Here is a 20,369-nt window from a genome sequence, read left to right as displayed (position 1 = left end):
ATCAAAAGAAAAAACTAACATTTGTCAACTTTGCTCAAACAAAAAAAACCTATATCCATTTTATGAATCTTCTTTTTTCATTTAACATCATTCAACTATAGATACTTGATAATAATTATTCGCTAACCTGCAATTAAAATATTTTTCTTGAAAAAGAAGAAGCAGAAAGATATTCCAAGCAAAACATTGATGTTTGAAGAGTCACATTCAAGATTGAGTAATACACACAAATCACATATAAAGATCAAATGAGAAACTGAATATAAAGAAATAATTGAAAAGCTTCATTTGTTTTGGTTGAAAAAAAATCATATTACAATTACCATCGATGCGACATAACCCATTTCTTCAAATCAATATATTTGGATCATGAATGCTTCAACTATGTGAAAACTTTTGAATCACAATATCTTCAAATCCTTTTTACATGTAAGATTTTATATAACACAAAAGTCACAAAAGATTGGCCTTTTTATAGTAAACTTTTCACTAAATGCTAATTAACCAAAATATAAGTTATAAAACTTTTAAGTGTTAAATCATAATTAAAAAGACTTTTGAGTTGCGTTAGTTAAAAAAGGAGGTTTCAAGTGAATGTGGTTTGAGAAAGTTAAATAAAGGGGTTTCAAATGCATGACATTAAAGAAAAAATGCTAGCTTTATAAGTATGTATGATTATGAGGCCTAATAGGATGACACATGTCAAAAGAAGATTAAAACTATTCTTTTATTAGAATAGGGATATATATATATATATATATATATATATATATATATATATAGGTAAAGGTTCAAATGAGAACCAAAAAAGGTTAAGACCCGTAAGAACCTCGAATTTTCGATGTTTATAAAGGGTTTAGGGTTTAGGGTTTAGCGTTTAGCGTTTAGGGTGTTTATAAAGGGTTTAGGGCTTAGGGTTACCCTAAACCCTTTATAAACATCTAAAGTTAGAGGTTCTTACGGTTCTTAACCTTTTTTGGTTCTCATTTGAACCACTCCCTATATATATATATATATATATATATATATATATATATATATATATATATATATATATATATAGTGTTGGGTATAGTTAAAATAGGTGTGAACATTTGGACCGGATCGACTCTTAGACCGGACCGGTTTTTGAAAATATTATGGACCATAGACCGGATGGACGAGGCTTATCGGGTCAGGTCCAGATCTGGGTTTTCCGGTACTTGGATCGGTTGGACCAGTACAATTTTATATGTATATAGTACAACTTGTTAAAACACGTTTATAAGTTTGATACGGTACAACTCGTAAAAATAAATATATTTCTGTTTTTTGTATCTGTTGGACCGATCAAACTTTGATTGTTTATACTATTTGTTTGCACTTTGAATCAAATAAGTTATGACTTTATCATATCATATTTTAGCTTTGATATATCCCAACTTTGAACGATTATAATTTATTAAATATAACATCAAAAACGACAAAATTGTAGTCTAAAGTCACTTACAAACTCTAAATTACAAGTTAGAAAAAAATAGCATGTTAATCCAACTTAAAAAGAATGAGATATGTTTGTTTAAAGATTTTCACAAAATACAAAAGTTCAAAATAATTGTTGAAAAACTGAAATTTTTTAGATTTGATATTTCAACTTTAAAAGATTGTAATTCATTGAATATAACATCAAAAATGACAAAATTATAGTCTAAAATTATATACAAAACTCTAAATTACACGTTGGAAAAATCTGTATGTTTATCCGACTTAAAAAGAATGAGATATGTTTGTTTAAAGTTATTCACAGAATACAAAAGTTTAAAATAATAGCTGAAAAGCCGAAATATTTAAGCTTTGATATATCAACTTTAAAAAATTGTAATTCAATGAATTCAACACCAAAAATGAAAATTATACTCTAAAATTATGTACAAATTCTAAGTTTACATGTTGGAAAAAACTACATGTCAATCCGAATTAAAACAGATAATATATTTTTGTTCAAAGATTTTCACATAATACAAAAGTTTAAAATAATAGCTGATAACCTGAAATATTTTAGCTTTGTTATCCCAACTTTAAGAGATTTCAATTCATTGAATATAACACACAAAAAATCAATAAAATTATAGTCTACAATCATGTACAAACTCTAAATTATACGTTGGAAAAAAATCGAATGTCAATCCAAATTAAAACGAATGAGATATACTTGTTTAATTTTTTATTTTATTTTATTTTATTTATTTTTTTTTTAAATCAGGTCCAAAACCGGTCGGACTGAATCAGTAAAAAAACCGGACTGTTTTGATCAATTCCTAGAATCGAGAATCGACCCAAGGGTACAAAAAATGTCTAGGTCTAATCTACCGGTCCAAATGCTCACCCCTAAATTAAAATACTATTCTTATAATATAAGGAATTTTATTTTATTTTTTTAAAAAAATAAGCAGTTCTTCATATCATAGATATATCTTTAGTATTTTTACCTTCTTGTTATTGTTTTGATTTTTTTTTCCTTGCAAGGACAAGGATGAATATATGTTAAGTACGAAGAATTTTAGTTATGTTGTATAATAAGATAGATAAATCATACTTCACAAGTGAGCAAGAACATCTGCATCAATGATTTTAACCGTCAATTAAGTTAAATTGTATTTAAGGCTAATCCTAAGTTCAATGATATCTAAACCTTAAACCATAAACCCTGAACCATTTCAATATTTGACCCTTGTAGATATTTTCTAACATGCGAATGTTCAACCCCACAATCATTCATTTCAGTACCTCGCTAAAACAATTCTTGCCTTATTATCTAACAAGGTTGTGTCGATTAACTACTAGTGTATGATTGTTTCCTTAGGGAATCCATTCAAATCGGTGATACACAACGACGGATGCAAGACATAATGTCAGTGCATCACAAATGATTTTAGGGGTAGTATGTCGGAATATATACATTATGCTAAAAGTTTCCCAAAAAATTTACATTGCTGCTAATTTTGAGGGGTTGCATCGACTACTCTAAGAACCCCCTATGTTCGCCCCTGGTGATACAATCATTTCCTACTCGACCGTTTTGAGAAGCCAATGATGAAAGAAGGTCTTGCAAGGTTACTTGTTGTGGGTGCATTGGTTTTAAGGTCGAGTTTTGTAATTTTGATATGCATGCATACAAACACAATCAATTTGGAAATCATGTGTGAAATTTTAGACAGTTACAAATGACTACATATTGGTCATCTGCTAGTCATTTCATGTGGCAATGGTTTGGGCATTGTGTAACAGAAGAACACGAAATTCACAACCACATGTTTGTCACCTTTTGACACTTCAAGTGGTGATGTTCAACTATTTGACCACTTGTCAGCCACCTCGAGATGGCGACCAAGTATTGATTTTCACCTAATGAGTTTTCTTTACATACATGATTTTAGTCTTTTCAGGGCTAATTTTCATATTTTCTCTTTGACGTTTTTTGAAGACAGATTTGTTTTTATTTTTTTGGTCAAGTGTAAGTGATTTGTAACAACATTTGATTTTTGGTCAATAATATAGCTCGTCGATTTTCCTTGTGGATGCACACAATCACCCCAATTGTAGAACCACATTAAATGCTTATGTCTCGTGGCATTGTATGCTAGATCTGAAAGTGCGATTCTCAGTTACTACTTAATTTTAAGATTATTAACTCCATGATTTGTTTTCTTGTGTTTGTGAAGAAGATAAGAATGATGCGGGTTTATGGAAAGGGCTAGGATGGCGTGGTGCTTTGGGTATTGTCACTAATACCAAGTTTACCAACTACCGTGTGAAATCTACCAAATTTGTCCAACTAAGGCTAAATGGTGTGGTGATTGTTTTGTCAATAGTAAAAGTGTGACATATAGATGCCACAAAGGATTTTACCATTTTTGACACAACTTGCTTATGAAAAGGGTGTGGTGATATTTTTACCTTTGAAATAAAAAAAAAAACTTAAATTTGCAATGACTAATTAGGAAACAAAAAAATGTTTACCATTAAGATTTACCATTGGTGAAGGTTCACCGTTGGAAAAAAAAAAGTTGGGGTGTGGACGTGTGGTATTTATTCACTGTGGACAAAATTGCCACATAAGGCCTAAACCTTCTAAATTAACTACTTCTAAAACAAAGTCCCTAAAACGTCTAAATTAACTAGTTAACACGGACTTTGGGATTTTGACGCAATTAAAAGGTTTATGCATGTAAAACTTAAAGTTTTCATTAAATTTCGCAAATATAAAACTACCAATCACTTTCATTTTTAAAAATTGAACAGATGTCAGGAAGACATAATTTATTACAAGAAATCATGACATTACAAAACATTTGGTACATACTATGTTGGAATTTTATATATAAAGGAATTGCAAGTTGGCAATTTCCCTTGTATCCCACATTGGTGGGGAGAAGAAATTTTTGAGGGTTTATAAGTCTATTCCCTTGGTAAGCTTTCAAAGGCTTTAGTGGATCAAAGGAATGAGCCAAGCCTACATGCGCGCCTAGCCTAGCACTATTCTAGAAGGATCAGGAGACGGTTTGCTTGGAGAGCAAGTTGTCGCCCTAGGGTTTTTGCGGCTGGCCTATGGGGGCCCGTTTGATGCCTTATTGGGTTACAATACCTATAAATACACTCCCTAGGAGCCGCATTGAAACACACGAAAATCTGAAAGCTCTCTCCCTCTCTCTGCGTTTTTTCTAGTTTTTGAGTAGTCGCTTTGTGTTTGTCGATTTCCAGTGCTGTTGGAATATCGATCAACCTGCATTAAATCCTGGGGTTTTACTCTGTTGCTTACAGCCAGTAGAAGCGACGTAAAAACCTTTAAGGATATGAATCTGATCCGTGCAGTTGCTTCAAGATCAAGTCAGCAATCAACATGTCGGTTTTATTTTTCTGTCTTGTGTTTAATTCATCCAATAACAGGACAGTCTTATTCTACCTTTCTTATAACCAGATCTAATCGAGAAGGATAGATCTGGTTTCTGGACGAAACTTGGTAAATATAATAATAATGATTGAATTTATTATTCGCAACTAATCGACATATAATTCACAATATTATTTGTCGGTTTCCTTGCGCGTCTTTTAGTTTGATTTACAACAATCTTAAAGGTTTTTTTTGTGACAAATCAACAAACTAATGGACACTCCTGCTAGCCTCCACTTCATGAACCAAGAGTTTGCCAAACTTGACCAATTCGATGGTTAAAACTACACTCGTTGGGCAGAAAAGGTCAAGTTCATGCTTCATGTCTTGAAGCTCTCCTTTGTGTTGGACCCAAAACTGGCACCAATTCCAGAAAATCCAATTCCCAAGGAGGGGGAATCTGTGGACCCAGCGGTCATTGCAGAACTGGAAAAGCAAAGGATTCTGCATAGAGAATCCGAGGAATTGTGTGTGGGTCACATCATGAATTCCCTATCTGATCGGCTCTATGATCTTTACTCGCCGGTCAAAGATCCAAAAGAGCTATGGAATGCGTTGGAACTTAAGTACAAGGCACATGAGGAAGGTACTAACAAGTACCTTGTGTCCAAGTACCTTGAATTTCAAATGGTTGATGACAAATCGATTATGGAGCAAGTGCATGAACTCCAAGTCATGGTCAACAAGTTGAACGCACTCACCATCTCTCTTCCAGAACTCTTTCAGGTTGGTGCGATCATCGCAAAACTACCACCCTTATGGAAAGATTTCTCTAAGAGAATGATGCACAAGTCTGAGGACTACTCCTTGGATGATCTGATGAAACACCTCCGCATTGAGGAGGAAACTCGCATCAGGGACAAGCGAGGTAAAGTTGGACAAAGTGTGCATCAAGTGTCAGCTGGGAGTTCTAGCCACAAAGGCAAATCTAGGGGACAGAACAAGAAGAACTTTGGACCCAAGAAACAAAGCTTCAAGAAACCGGGTCATCAGAATCCTAACTCAAAGCCAAAAAGGGTCGGTCCTTGCCACGTCTGCGGAGAGATTGGGCACTATGCGAGAGAATGCAAACATCGCAAATCAGTATCGGTTGCACACGCAGTCGAGAAGGTGACTGACATGGTGGCCAGTGTGAACCTTGGAGAGATTTTCATGATCTCCTCTCTTACTCGAGCAATCTGTGCTCGAGGTTGGTTCGTGGACACTGGAGCCACTGTGCATGTTTGTGAGCATAGAGAAAGCTTTAGCACCTACCACCCCATGTGACAAGGGACGGTTGTCGTCTGTGCTGATGGCCACAGAGCTGAAGTTCTAGGAAAGGGTGATGTTCGGTTGAAGTTCACACGTGGTGAATGGGTGACTCTTCGAGATGTTCTTCATGTTCCTACCATCTCGAAGGGTTTGGTTTCTGCGGACAAGTTTGACAAGGGTGGGTTCAAGATGGTGCTTGAGAGAGGCAAAATTGTGATCACTAAAGGCAGAAGACTGTTGGATTAATGTCTAAGTCCATAACTATATTTGGTATGTACTTGACCCGACCCGACATGGTCCATTTGGGTTGCACTTCATCGACACAATTTATATGGATAATCTTTTGAGAATAATATGTTTATGATTAATATTAATATATTATAAGTTCTAATATATTAATATGGAATCATATTATTTAATTAGTATTGATCAAGAATTAATTTATAATTAATTAAGTGATCAAAAGGAACTAATTAAATATGGACTCTTATATATGGAATGGGCCAAGTTCATTTAGGTTGGGCTAAGCTTTCATGGATAGTCCATGGAGTGTTTAACCCATGGATCCTAGGAAATGAAAGGTCATGGGTATTAGGGTTTAACCCTAATCCTCCACACTATATAAAGATGTCCTTGGTTGGTGAAATTGGCACTAGTGTGGTACACTAAGAAGGGCTAGCCAATTTCACTAGAGAGAACCAAGTATCCATATTCTCTAAAGTCTTCCAAGGTGTTTTGGTGATTTGTGATTCCATTTGAGGCTTCCACACTATTGGGGCTAAGCTCTTAAAGCTTGAAGACATCTTTCTACATCAAAGAGGTATGTATTCTATCTTGTTGTATTTATTGTTTTGTATGCTAGATTAGGATAATACCTTGGAATGTTCTTATTTGCATGTATAATAGAGAAAACATAGATCCAAGGTATTTAGGGTTGCATGTACACTTAGGAGTGTTAGAATGCTCAAAATCCTACAAAGACATGTTGGGAGGGCGAACAATACTTCGGGAATGTATCGCTTGTGTGTTAGTGATGAGGGTAATGTAAGTGGTCCTAGTGTTGAGTGTGGTGTTTCTAGTGTGTCGAGTGTTGGTAATGATGTAATTGATGGATTGGTTGCTAATGTGAATGAAGTGAACTTTTCTGGTTATATTGTTTGTTCAATTTCTTTATGGCATAAACGTTTAGCTCACACTAATATTAAAAACATTGAAAAAAATGCAAACTAAAGGTATGTTAAAATATGACACAAAAGATTTTGAAAAATGTGAAACATGTGTAAAATCAAAGTTCACTAAGAAACCATTTCCATCAGTTAAGAGAAACACATCTTTACTTGAGTTGATTCATTCTGATATATGTGAGTTAAATGGAATCCTTACTCGAGGAGGAAAAAGGTATTTCATCACATTTTGTGATGACTTCAGTAGATATCTACATGTTTATTTGCTGAGATCAAAAGATGAAGCTTTTGATGCATTTAAACGATATAAGGCTGAGGTCGAAAATCAACTTGAAAGACACATCAAAATTCTTCGCTCGGACAGAGGCGGAGAATATCTCAACCAAGAGTTTGACACATTCTGCGAAGAGAATGGAATCAAACATGAGAGAACATCACCATACACCCCTCAACAGAATGGTTTGGCTGAAAGAAAGAACCGAACTCTTTGTGAGAAGGTCAAATGTATGTTGAACCAATCGGGTCAACCAAACAATCTGTGGGGGGAAGCACTATTAACTTCTTGTTATGTTCATAACAGGATCACTAGTCGTGTGATTCCTACAAGCCCTTATGAGTTGTGGAAAGGTAGAAAGCCTAACCTAGACTATTTGAAAGTGTGGGGGTGTGTTGCTTATTATCGGACTCCCGATCCTAAGCGAACCAAATTGGGAGCACGAGCTAATAAGAGTATATTTATTGGATATGCTCAAAATTAGAAGGCTTACCGATTACTAGATATTGATTCTGGTGTTGTTGTGGAATCCAGAGATGTGGAATTCTTTGAGGACAAGTTTTCTAAGGATGAAGAAAACTCTAGTCATACAACACCTACAAGTACCTCTCGAGAAATACTCCCACCTCCTCCCATTATGGAGGAACCAAGGAGAAGTACTAGGGCTAGAATTGAGAAAACCTTTGGAGATGATTTCTATTCTTATTTGGTCGAAGGAACACAAAAGAAAGTGACGAGAGAGGTCATCTTTTCAATTAATTTGGATGATGATCCTAAGACCTTTACTGAAGCCATGACGTCTCGGGATGCTCCTCTGTGGAAGGAAGCTATCAATGACGAAATGGATTCAATTATGGGTAATGGAACTTGGGAGTTAGCTGATCTACCCAAGGGGAGAAGACCCATAGGATCCAAATGGATATTCAAGAAGAAATATCATCCTGATGGATCCATATCTGCTTATAAAGCAAGGTTGGTTGCAAAGGGCTATAGGCAGCGAGAAGGGATCAATTATTTTGATACCTATGCCCCAGTTGCTAGAATTAGTTCAATTAGAACTCTCATAGCAATATCAGCTTTGAAAGGATTGTACATTCATCAAATGGATGTGAAGACAACCTTTATGAATGGTTATCTCAAAGAGGAGATTTACCTGGAGCAACCTGAAGGTTTCGTAATACCTGGACAAGAAAACAAAGTTTGTAGACTTGTTAAGTCTTTGTACGGGTTGAAACAAGCTCCTAAACAGTGGCATGAGAGATTTGACACCACTGTGACTGCCTTTGGTTTTTAGCACAATAGTGCTGACAGATGTATTTACTCTAAACATACATCTGATTACATAGTAGTTATATGTCTTTATGTTGATGATATGTTGATCATTGGCACTCACCTAGAAGGTATTCTTGAGACGAAGAAATACCTATCCTCGAACTTTAAGATGAAAGATCTTGGAGAAGTAGATACTATTCTTGGTATCAAGGTGAAGAGGACAGGTGGTCAGATTTCTCTGAGTCAATCTCATTACATAGAGAAAATTCTGACAAAGTTTCAACGTTTGAACATTAAGGAATTCAACACTCCTTTTGATTCAAGTGTGAAACTTAAGGTGAATTCTAGTCTAGCTGTGGCTCAACTGGAATATGTTAGTGCAGTTGGGAGCATGATGTATGCTACTCACTGCATGCGACCTGACATCGCATTCGCTGTAAGCAAATTTAGTCAGTATACAGTTAATCCAAGGACGGAGCACTGGAAGGCAGTGGGTAGAGTACTAGGATACCTGAAAAGGATAAGTACTTTTGAATTGACATATTCGTCATCTAATGGAATACTTGAAGGTTATTCTGATGCCAGCTGGATTGATCACACCAGTGATTCAAAATCCACAAGTGGTTGGATTTATACTCTAGCTGGTGGTGCTATTTCTTGGGCGAGCAAGAAACAGACATGCATAGCTCATTCAACGATGGAAGCAGAGCTAATTGCCTTAGCAGCAGCAGGCAAAGAGGCAGAGTGGATTCGAGATCTACTTATGGATATACGTTTGTGGGATATTCTGATGCCATCAATACCCATGTACTGTGACAGTGAGGCCACACTGTCTAAAGTATATAATGCGGTATATAATGGGAAGTCAAGACATGTAGGTCTGCGACACAATTTTGTGAGACAACTAATTGAAAGTGGTACCATCAAGGTTGTCTATGTCAAGACAAGTAGGAACTTGGCAGATCCGTTTACCAAACCTCTGACGAGAGATTTGGTTACATCTACCAAGAGAGTCATGGGTCTAAAACCACAATAGAATCGTTTAGTGATGGAAACCCAACTTGACATTAGTGCTCCTAATTTTCAAGTTTAAAGGGTAACAAAGAAATCACTAACGATAGAAGGTACTATCATTCATGATAGATCCATGTGAGGTAGGATAGTACGTCGTTGCCGAGAATGAGGTTGAGTTATGACTCTTAACATAGTTTTGGAGACATCTAAGCAACAAAGATGTTGTAAAACTTTGCCTATATGATCTAGAGGTGGTGCCGCCTCAAGTGAAGATTAGTGGTTTATCTTCTAAAGGGTCATGAAAAGGATTTATAGCGCATGGCCATAATAGCGCTCAGGGAGAACACAAATATGACTTGTGATGTGTGGGGGTAAACCGGAGAGGTCATTTAGGTTCATGGTTTAAACCTACAAGGATACCATTGAATCAGTCTCTTCTTGTTTGTTCTCATTAAACTAGGGTTTAATCTTCGTGACACCCGAGTGACATCATCTGTTTGAGTGAAAGGAAACTTACCAACTTGGTGGGGGATTGTTGGAATTTTATATATAAAGGAATTGCACGTTGGCAATTTCCCTTGTATCCCACATTGGTGGGGAGAAGAAACTTTTGAAGGTTTATAAGCCTATTCCCTTGGTAAGCCTTCAAAGGCTTTAGTGGATCAAAGGAATGGGCCAAGCCCACGCGTGCGCCTAGTCTAGCCTAGCACTAGCCGACGCCGCGAGTGCGCGAAATGGCGCGATTTAGGCGCACGACGCATCGGTTGCTGGGAGCTGAGGAGCTTTTATTTTTGACGAGTTCGGGTCAAGCCGGTTTGACCGATCCGGTCAAATGGTTGACCGCCGTTGACTTCGCATTGACTTCGTGGAGGCCAAGTCAGGGTATTCTAGAAGGATCAGGAGACGGCTTGCTTGGAGAGCAAGCTGTCGCCCTAGGGTTTCTGGGGCCGGCCTATGGGGGCCCGTTTGATGCCTTATTGGGTTACAATACCTATAAATACAGCTCCCTAGGAGCCGCATTGAAACACACGAAAATCTGAAAGCTCTCTCCCTCTCTCTGCGTTTTTTCTAGTTTCCGAGTAGTCGCTTTGTGTTTGTCGATTTCCAGTGCTGTTGGAATATCGATCAAGCTGCATTAAATCCTGGGGTTTTACTCTGTTGCTTACAGCCAGTAGAAGCGAAGTAAAAACCTTTAAGGACATGAATCTGATCCGTGCAGTTGCTTCAAGATCAAGTCAGCAATCAACAGGTCGGTTTTATTTTTCTGTCTTGTGTTTAATTCATCCAATAACAGGACAATCTTCTTCTACCTTTCTTATAACCAGATCTAATCGAGAAGGATAAATCTGGTTTCTGGACGAAACTTGGTAAATATAATAATAATAATTGAATTTATTATTCGCAACTAATCGACATATAATTCACAATATTATTTGTCGGTTTCCTTGCGCGTCTTTTAGTTTGATTTACAACATACTACATAATACATACGGATGGATTCAAATAATCGGGGTTTTAAGGAATCAAAGTTTTTTTATTTTATTTTATTAATACTTTAATTTTATCGATTAACATAAATAGATCAGTTATTTATTTGTTTATTTATTTATTTATTTTTTGATATATGGGTTACTTGATTTACTTCAATAAAATTCGCATTATAGGCTGGACATTTACCCTTAATAATATTGTAAAGGCTAATTATTTGATTCTATTCTGTTAATCCATACAATAATCACTATAGAAAAGGGAGTCAAGTGCGCCATAAATATCAAAACACCCTGTGGATAAAAACGTAAACTTAAATTGTTTTATATTTAAAACTGCGAGAAAATTTTACTAAAACAGGAAAAGCCAGCGAGGAGCTGGAAAGAGTACAAACACAGAAAAAGAAAGAACAACAGACAGGACAACCACACTACACTTCTTCAAGAGTGGGCTATTTGGGAGTAACACCACCCATTAAATTAGTTGAAAACTACAATTATAATAATAAGTAAAGACTCAAAATATGTATACTAACTCCAGAACCATTTGATCAAAAAATTCCAAATCGAAATCAACATTTGCACCCTCTTTCAACACCCCATTTGACTTCTTCTTTGATCCATCATGTTCTAATAATTTCCTCCTAGAATCCGATCTTGAATCTCCTTTACCTGAAATTGTTCATATAAATCATCATCAACAAACGTTTTATTCGAATTCATGATCTGGGAATTCAACAAAATCAAGAACAGAAACCGTGATTTAATTTCCAGAGTCAAATTCTGTGAATTGGGAGAAATTCATGATCACTCCTCACCTTTACATCCTGCTTCGAGACCAAGGATGAAGAATTTCCTTTTTTCAAGCTCTAAAACCATTGGTGTTTTACTGATGGATTGGCTTCTGGAGTTGGAATTTCTGTGATCTTGTTGACGATGAACTGAAGTAATCCTTTGTGGGATTGACTCCAGTCCCATTAGCTTCGCCACGATTCCTGGATTATATGAAGTGCAACGAAGCTCTGTTGATTCCTTGATGCGGTGGTGCTGTGTGGCAGCAAGACCACGGAAGCAGGACAGGCGGCGTAGAACTCCGGGAAGACAGCAGCCGGTGGCATGTTTGAAATTGGATAATTGGGCTTCAGATCGAAAGAATTTCATGGTGGTTTGATGATTACAATTGAATTCAGAGTAGTAATGATTTGAAAACTGAAAGGAAAAGAGATGTAAAGAAGAATACCAGAAAAGGGAACAGAGAAAAGAAGTGTGGCGGGATATTCATTTGAATGTTGAGGGAAAGTACTTTAGTTTATGTTTTTACGATCCTCTATATTGTATATTGAAAAAAATATTTATTCAATTATGGTGTTATATTATATCGCGTTAATTTGTTTTAACTTTAAAAAATGTAATTTTTTTGAAAACGACATGTAAGACTATAAGGATTTATGTAATTATGTTATGAGACTATGGGTATGTGTATAATAAAATAATAGCTTCGTTACCTAATATAGAAATTGATTTTTGTAATTAATCAAGCATTTTACCAATATAAAAATTGATCTTTGTTATGTCGAGGCTTTTATCTTATGAGTTTATAAGACATGACGCTAAATATTGATTTTAAAAGTATGTTCCCAATTTTTTTTTACTGAAAAAGTGCCTTTTCTTTTTTGTGCAACAATAACATAAAATATCAATATCAATACATGTAATATTTTGATTCCACTCACGTTAACCGAGTCTCTTAAACATGATTATGAGACTTTTACGTACTTAACAAAGTATTTGCATATTAATCATTTGAAAATTATTAACAATAGTTGAGATTTTTTTTTTCTTATAACTAATAGTGTAATTGGATATTTATACTAGCTAAAGGGGTAACATCATTCATGGGAGTCTGCCATATCAAAAGAGCAATGAATGTGATGTACATACATGAAATGGGACCTCATTTACATTTACTCATGTAGTCAGTCATAATTCTCTTTTTCTCACTTATAGTAACAAAATAATTGCAAAAAGTATGAAACTTTGATCTCCCAATTATAAGTTATAAGGACCAAAATTATAATTAATGCAAATTAAAAACTACAAGAACCAAAACTGTAATCAAATAGGGAACATTATATGTTTTTTTAGACTTTTAGAAAACTACTGAGAAGAAAATTCAAATGAAACTACAAAATTTGGAAGTTGGGACAACTATAGGGAGGGAGATTGCTATTCATGTCGACATGACATGGTTAAAAATAAATGCCCTTCTGAGACATAAACATATATGCTAAAACAACATGGCAATTTATAGATCATCTTTTCTTAAACCCATATTTTTTTCGTTCATAAAACAGATCTGTTTTTGCACTACCTAAATTCACAATTTTTGGGCACCCATCTCGATCTTTCTCCTGTTGTGTGCACTCTTTGCAATAGTATGCATCAGAAATGCCTACACCTCCACATATAACACATCGACCCTGAAAGGAACCATAGTTGCACTCATCACACACACGTACAAGTGTGCAAGGACGCACATAAGAATCACATATCACACACTTTCCATCACATTTTTCACAAAGCCTTCCAATTGCAATTCCTGGCTGCTTTCGGCACATGATCAAATCAGGATGATGCTTCGCCATTCTTTCCTTTCCCTTGCAACTTTTTTTTTTTTTTTTAAAAAACTTACCACAACCTGCATTCAACAATAGTATCATTTTTTATTATTATTAGGATTCAACTTAATAACTACAATTCCAACAACAATAACAGAGACTAACACTAAATGGGTTGTCTTATATGTCTCTTGTTGGAAACTTCTGATTGGGTTCTATATCATGTGATATGCCTCTTATTGGTCCATTAAGAAGCTGGGTCAGACTCAATTAATAACTATCAACTAAATGATTTGCGATTTGCTTTTTGATAAATACAACCTAAAGGATTTGCAATCAAACATCATTTCCTCACCAAACGAATCACAGGCACATCTTCACAACTGCAAAAGAGTGGATATTTTATTCAATCACATAAAAATTCAACAAATTCCTACAATTTCGTCAAAAACTGCTTAATCTTTCCCAACCTCAACATGAAAAAAATCATAAAATATGGAACCCTAGCAGAATATCCATCCATAAAAAATAATACACACGAAGAACTCAAAAACATTTTACGCCAACTAAAGATTCATACAACCATCTTTAAGAGCACACACGCATAAATAAAAATAAAGACAGAAACCCGTAAGCTTATTAAACGAAAATCTAACCTGAAGACACCTGAGACGCCCACGAAGAAACCCACCAGAAAGATGCACAACGAGTCGATGCATCGATTAAAACTGGATTCCTCTACAACCTTATAGAAGCAAGCAAACCGACATAAGGCCCAGATTCTAACAAGCCCAAGGTATCTAAATATCAAAAACAAGATATTTCATACTAGTATTTATATGTATGTATTATTCACTAAAATGAAATGATAGGAAGGCATATAAATCTAATAATTTTGTTTTTAATTTCTATCGTAAAATAATTATGCATTTCGCCAAAAATATCCCATGAATACATGATGTAACATTTTTCGGTGAAAATAATATTGTTAAGACATTTACCTAATTTAGATTTCAGATTATGGCTAGAAAACTTTCCTATGTTGGTAATTTTTGTCCCTGAACTTTCGTATATTAACACTTTCCATCCCTACTTCCTACAATCGTCAAATTTGGACAATAACATTTTCCATCCATTACGACGAGCCAAAGCTCGGACCTGTTCCATTTTGGTGCTGGGCTTTTTAGAAAGGTCGGTTAGCCCAATGGCCCATAGCCCGAGACAATAAATTTGTCATCCTTTAGTTCAGGATTCCATCCATTTTCCATATAATAAAGTACTAAAAACAATGTCTTTAAGAAACGAAGTTTTACAAAGCTACAAATACATTACATCAAATGTTACGAGAGTCTATAAACAACGATACATTCGAGTTATTATCACACAATTAAAACCAAACCACAACCTAACAATACAGCAACATATCATAAAAGCCATGGTGCTAACTCGTAATAACTTTACTTAATTATACAACAATTTTTATCCCCGAATCACAACCCCAGGAGCCTGGATATCCATCGTCCTTGGCACATCATCAATCAAACTTGTCGCCAAATTCCCTGCAGCAATAGAAGCCACCTTCTGCTGCTTATACGCATCGTTATGAACCCCTAATGCAGCCCTTCCTGATGGGTCAAGATTCTTTGACCACGATGCATCCCACTCGATTGCTTTCTCAGTACTACAAGCTATACTCGCTCCACCTGGAACAGTCAACTTTGCAGAATTCTGGAAAAAGGAAACGTGTAAAGATTCAGATTAAGTACTTGAATTATTGCATGATGTACAACTCATAAGAACTAAGAACAAAGAACTTGCCTGAGGGAAAAATCGCTCGAAGATCATTCTGTAGTAGTAGGCTTCTTTTGTGACTGGAGTGTTGAAAGGGAAGATATGTGCAGCGTTAAGCATCATTTTGTCTGTTACGTGGAGTTCAGCATGAGCTTTGAGTCCATCGATCCAGCTGTATCCGACTCCATCACTGAACTGTTCTTTCTGTCTGTATAAAATATGCTGTAGGTAGGAGATGATCCATAACGTGTTAAAAGGAGAAACTTGATTATGGTTTGAAAGTCGAAATAGAGTTCATTTTTTATTTTTATAAAAAGATTGATTTAGAAGACCTTTGGCAAATACGGGTGATCTTCATCGTCGAAAGCCCGTCTAAGAATCCATTTTTCAATCCGTTTTTCATCCATGTTGATCTGCAAATAAGTTCATGAAGCTTGTTGGTATCGTAAACTTTCAATTATAGGGGAAAAAAAAAGCTCTGTTCTTTACCATTTTCGCTTCAGGGTCTATGCTCATGGCAACGTTGATGAATTCTTTATCTAAAAATGGGACTCGAGCTTCCAAACCCCAAGCGGATGTTGACTTGTTTGCTCTCAAACAATCGTATTGGTGAAGTGCTTTTATCTGCGTTATGTAAATAAAGATTCCGGCGAACTTAATTAACGACCTAATTAGGAATAAAAAAAAGAGTTTTAGGGTCAACGATGAAGATACCTTGCGACAGGTTTCACGATGTAGCTCTTCCTTGTTGGGTGCCTTGTGAAAGTACAAATACCCGCCAAAAATCTCGTCGGAGCCTTCACCGGAGATAACCATTTTCACCCCCAATGACTTGATCTTCCGTGACATCAGGAACATAGGTGTGCTAGCTCTGATTGTTGTCACATCGTATGTTTCGATATGGTAAATTACATCTTCAATTGCATCAATACCATCCTGTACAGTGAAGGTAAACTCGTGATGAACAGTTCCCAAATAATCAGCTACTTCTCTTGCTGCCTTGAGATCCGGTGAACCCTGTTTTATAGGTCAAAAAATGGATTCAGAAGAGTTCCAATCACAAGTTCATGTTTCCAAATGGAAAGAAAAGCTTTATGTTAGTATGTTACCTCTAAGCCGACACAGAAGGAATGAAGCTGAGCTCCCCACTGCTTAGCAGCTTTTGTAGTGGATAAATGACGGGCGGTGATAGCTGCGACCAACGACGAGTCTAGCCCACCGGAGAGGAGAACTCCGAAGGGTACATCGGTCATTAATCTCTTGATCACGGCCTACAGTTGACGTTTTCGTTTTCTCAACACTTGATCGTGATATAAGTATAAAATTATAGTATATGAAAAACATTAAAGAAAGAAATCTCACGTCTTCGAATGCATGCCTGAGAACGAGAGGATCATATGGCGTAGAAGGAATAGCTTCGGAGAACCATGGTGGGTTGTACCACCGCCGGTATCCGCCGGTTTTGCTAGAGTACATGTGGCCCGGCGGAAACACCTCAAAGTGCTCGCAGTCGTCGTTCAAACCTTTTAGTTCAGACGAAATCCAAACAGAACCTGAACAAGAACAAGAACAGGAGGACTACTGTTACTAATTTACTCTATTATAATCAATGAAAAAAAACAGTATGATCGAAAGCATTTGATAATCACCATCGAGTCCCCAACCAATGTAGAGCGAGGTGATCCCGATAGCATCACGAGCAGCTATGTAAGTGTTATCGCGTGTATCAAGTAACACGAACGAAAACATTCCGTCCAACATATCGATGAAGTTTTCGCCATGTTCTTCGTACTACAAAACGTCAACAACCTCGATTACATTCAAATCCATAATCTCAACAATAAATTTTATAACACAATTCGTAATTACTTACTAAATGGGCAATAACGTCACAATCACTCCCCGTTTTGAACTTGTGACCGGTCAAGCTTTCTCGGAGCTGCTCGTGGTTGTATATCTCACCGTTAACCTGCATTTCCGATCGAAATTAGAGCTAAAATTGAAGGGTTTGATAATCTAACAAACTGATTCATGGATCATTTAAATGTCACTCTACCCACCGTTACAACGATCGTTTCGTCTTCGTTATAGAGGGGTTGATCACCGGAAGCAGGATCGATGATGGCGAGACGTTGATGCGCCAGATAACAATCACCGTGCTGATATAACCCACTCCAATCTGGGCCACGGTGCTTCAATCTGTACAAAATTCACATATATAAATATATAAACAACGTTGAGAAGATTATTTGGTAATCGTTTTAATCTCCTATGAGAATTTTGGTTTTTAAATAAATATAAAATTAAGTATGGGAAACATGAACATGCCTGCGAGAGAGCTCGAGGACACGGACCCTTTTGGCCTGAGAGTCATCGGAGCAACCCAAGACGGCTAGTATTCCACACATGGCTACCGTACAAGTAACGATGCACAAATTACAAGCTTTGACGGCGGGAGAAAATTAAGGAGGTGAAGAGCGAAGAAGAAGATGAGGAAAATGTGGAGGATGAGAGTGAATGAATTGGTAAGTTATGACGGTTTCATTCGCCGCTAATTTATAGACGGTTCCGGCGACTCCTTCATTCGTCCTTTTTCTTCAAAAATATCTTTATTTTATTTTATTTTATTTTTTAAGCGGCGACGTTTCTCACCGTTTTGGTCGTTTTTATTGTATATTTTCGCTATGCATTGCGTTTAGAAGTACGTCACTAATTAGATAATTAGATTATTGACATATAGATGCTTATATCATCATTATCTCCGATGGTAAAGCATATGCGATTTAAAGTTATCGTTGCTCGTCGTTTCATTGATTTTTTTGATGTTGAATTATTTTACACTAGGTGTGAGACCCATGTATTATATGAGTTTAATTAAAAAAATTAATATGAAATTTTAATAATTTGAATAGTTTGAATTTATAAGAAAAATAAAAAAAATTTTGAATTATTAAAATTAATGAGACTTTAATGTATTGAATACATTACATATATAAACCATTTCTAATAAATACTTTACATATATATTACCTTACATATTGAATGTGGAATTTTAATTTAATAAAATGAAAAATATAATAAAATGACAAGTGGAAAATAGAAAATTTAAAAATTCTAGAAAATGCCATGTGTCCAAATGAATGAGAAGATGACATGTGGCAAAAAAACCTTCATTTATTATAGTAGATCTCCAAGGATAAATTTAATTAGATCATCATTATTTATCTAAAAGATTTTATAAATTTTTTTATTTATTTAATATTATATATTATATATGGTCTGTATTAAATTTTATTCTAATTTGTAAATATATAAACATTTGTATCATTTCATATAAATAATAATTATGTATTAAAGAAATAAAAATTATTTAAAAGTAAAAGAAAATTAAAAAGTTAAAATAAAATATTATTAAAAAAAATAAGTTAGATAAGCAAAATATTATATTATATTATATTAACTAATCAATATAATAAGATATTGACCAATCAATAGATACTAAATAATTAATAAAAAATAATAATGTAAAGTAATAATTATTGGTTAGATTCAATAAAAAGACTTGCGTTTGATATGCTTTTAGAATAAAATATACAGCGTATATAATTTTTTTTTTATAAACAACAATTATGTTATTAATATGCAATAAATAATATATAAAATTGTAATTACTTTTGAATCATATTTTAACATAAACAATTTATTAGAAACACATCATTTAAGTGTTACATTCAATTGCATTTGAATAAAACTATATATGACTTTTGAATGGGTCATGCTTTTTTCATAGAGTTTTCCTTTATCCATGAAGAAAATTTTATAATGACAACTCTATAATTAATTTAATTGAAAAAATAATAAAAAGAGAGAAAGATCTCAAGTTCCAAATGGCAAACGAAGAAAGAAGACGAACGACAAAAACAACAGTTCCTTCTTCCTCCTTCGCAGATGCTTCTTCAGTCGGTGCTGCTTCTTCGCTCTTCAACGATTGTTTCTTCATCCAACTTTCAAATGGAGTGAACTTATATACACCTATGTTGCTTCATCCTCCTCATCCAGCACCTCTCCGTGACCTAGAATAAATGTAACCATTATTAGTCATAATTTTTTTAGAATGATTGTAATAATTATTTATAGTCTTTTTCTTTACCGATGAATGTAAATAGTGATTCTTAAAAAATAAAATCCGTATTCTTTAGAAAATGTTATTATTGATAATATGTTGTATAATTCTTTAAGAATGTTTAATATAAAAAATATATTAAATGAAATAATATTCTGCAAGAATAAAACCGCCAATATTGTTTATTAGTTTATTGTTGACTTTTTTGTCATTCTGACAGAATAAAATTGATTATTATTAAAAGAAATATTAAAATTTGAATTAGAATTAATTTAAAAAATTCAGATTTTTTAAAAATAAGGGAATTAATGATCCCTTAAAATCTGAAAATTTCTTTTTTTAAAATAGATTAATTGACCAAAATACCATTTTGCTGAAATTTATGTGATTATAGGATACATGCTACCCTATTGTAATATCATAGA

At 34.9% G+C, this 20,369-nt stretch overlaps 4 protein-coding genes across 7 annotated transcripts; 1 reads left to right on the top strand and 3 right to left on the bottom strand.

The window, feature by feature from the left end:
* The first annotated feature begins 5,245 nt into the window (after window positions 1-5,245).
* Window positions 5,246-6,196, top strand: LOC145075423 (uncharacterized). Its single transcript, XM_079021676.1, has one exon. It carries the CDS (start codon window positions 5,246-5,248, stop codon window positions 6,194-6,196), a length of 951 nt encoding a protein of 316 aa, XP_078877802.1.
* A 5,517-nt stretch (window positions 6,197-11,713) lies between these two features.
* Window positions 11,714-12,708, bottom strand: LOC145073801 (uncharacterized). The gene is made up of 2 exons (XM_079020298.1): window positions 12,231-12,708; window positions 11,714-12,084 (listed from the first exon to the last, which is right to left on the bottom strand). Exons 1-2 carry the CDS (start codon window positions 12,571-12,573, stop codon window positions 11,930-11,932), a joined length of 498 nt encoding a protein of 165 aa, XP_078876424.1. The 5' UTR covers window positions 12,574-12,708; the 3' UTR covers window positions 11,714-11,929.
* Window positions 12,709-13,507: 799 nt separating this feature from the next.
* Window positions 13,508-14,829, bottom strand: LOC145075246 (PHF5-like protein). Of its 4 annotated transcripts, none has more exons than XM_079021549.1 (3): window positions 14,687-14,818; window positions 14,386-14,413; window positions 13,508-14,110 (listed from the first exon to the last, which is right to left on the bottom strand). In XM_079021549.1, exon 3 carries the CDS (start codon window positions 14,055-14,057, stop codon window positions 13,725-13,727), a length of 333 nt encoding a protein of 110 aa, XP_078877675.1. In that variant the 5' UTR covers window positions 14,058-14,110; window positions 14,386-14,413; window positions 14,687-14,818; the 3' UTR covers window positions 13,508-13,724. The 4 variants fall into 4 exon arrangements, with proteins under 4 accessions (XP_078877675.1, XP_078877674.1, XP_078877672.1 ...); XM_079021548.1 differs by having other exon boundaries at window positions 14,352-14,413; window positions 14,687-14,817; XM_079021546.1 differs by having other exon boundaries at window positions 14,196-14,413; window positions 14,687-14,816.
* Window positions 14,830-15,307: 478 nt separating this feature from the next.
* On the bottom strand, window positions 15,308-18,357 carry LOC145075245 (asparagine synthetase [glutamine-hydrolyzing]). Its single transcript, XM_079021545.1, has 11 exons — window positions 18,150-18,357; window positions 17,882-18,020; window positions 17,695-17,790; window positions 17,471-17,612; window positions 17,184-17,374; window positions 16,931-17,092; window positions 16,536-16,838; window positions 16,311-16,445; window positions 16,154-16,234; window positions 15,849-16,043; window positions 15,308-15,758 (listed from the first exon to the last, which is right to left on the bottom strand). Exons 1-11 carry the CDS (start codon window positions 18,227-18,229, stop codon window positions 15,510-15,512), a joined length of 1,773 nt encoding a protein of 590 aa, XP_078877671.1. The 5' UTR covers window positions 18,230-18,357; the 3' UTR covers window positions 15,308-15,509.
* Window positions 18,358-20,369: the final 2,012 nt, after the last annotated feature.

Source organism: Lactuca serriola, chromosome 9 (genome assembly GCF_051521515.1).
Source record: "Lactuca serriola cultivar US96UC23 chromosome 9, Lser_US96UC23_V15, whole genome shotgun sequence".
In the NCBI taxonomy this organism is placed as follows: Eukaryota; Viridiplantae; Streptophyta; class Magnoliopsida; order Asterales; family Asteraceae; genus Lactuca; species Lactuca serriola.
Note: the sequence above shows the minus strand (reverse complement) of the source record. Positions and strands in the feature narration are given on the sequence as shown.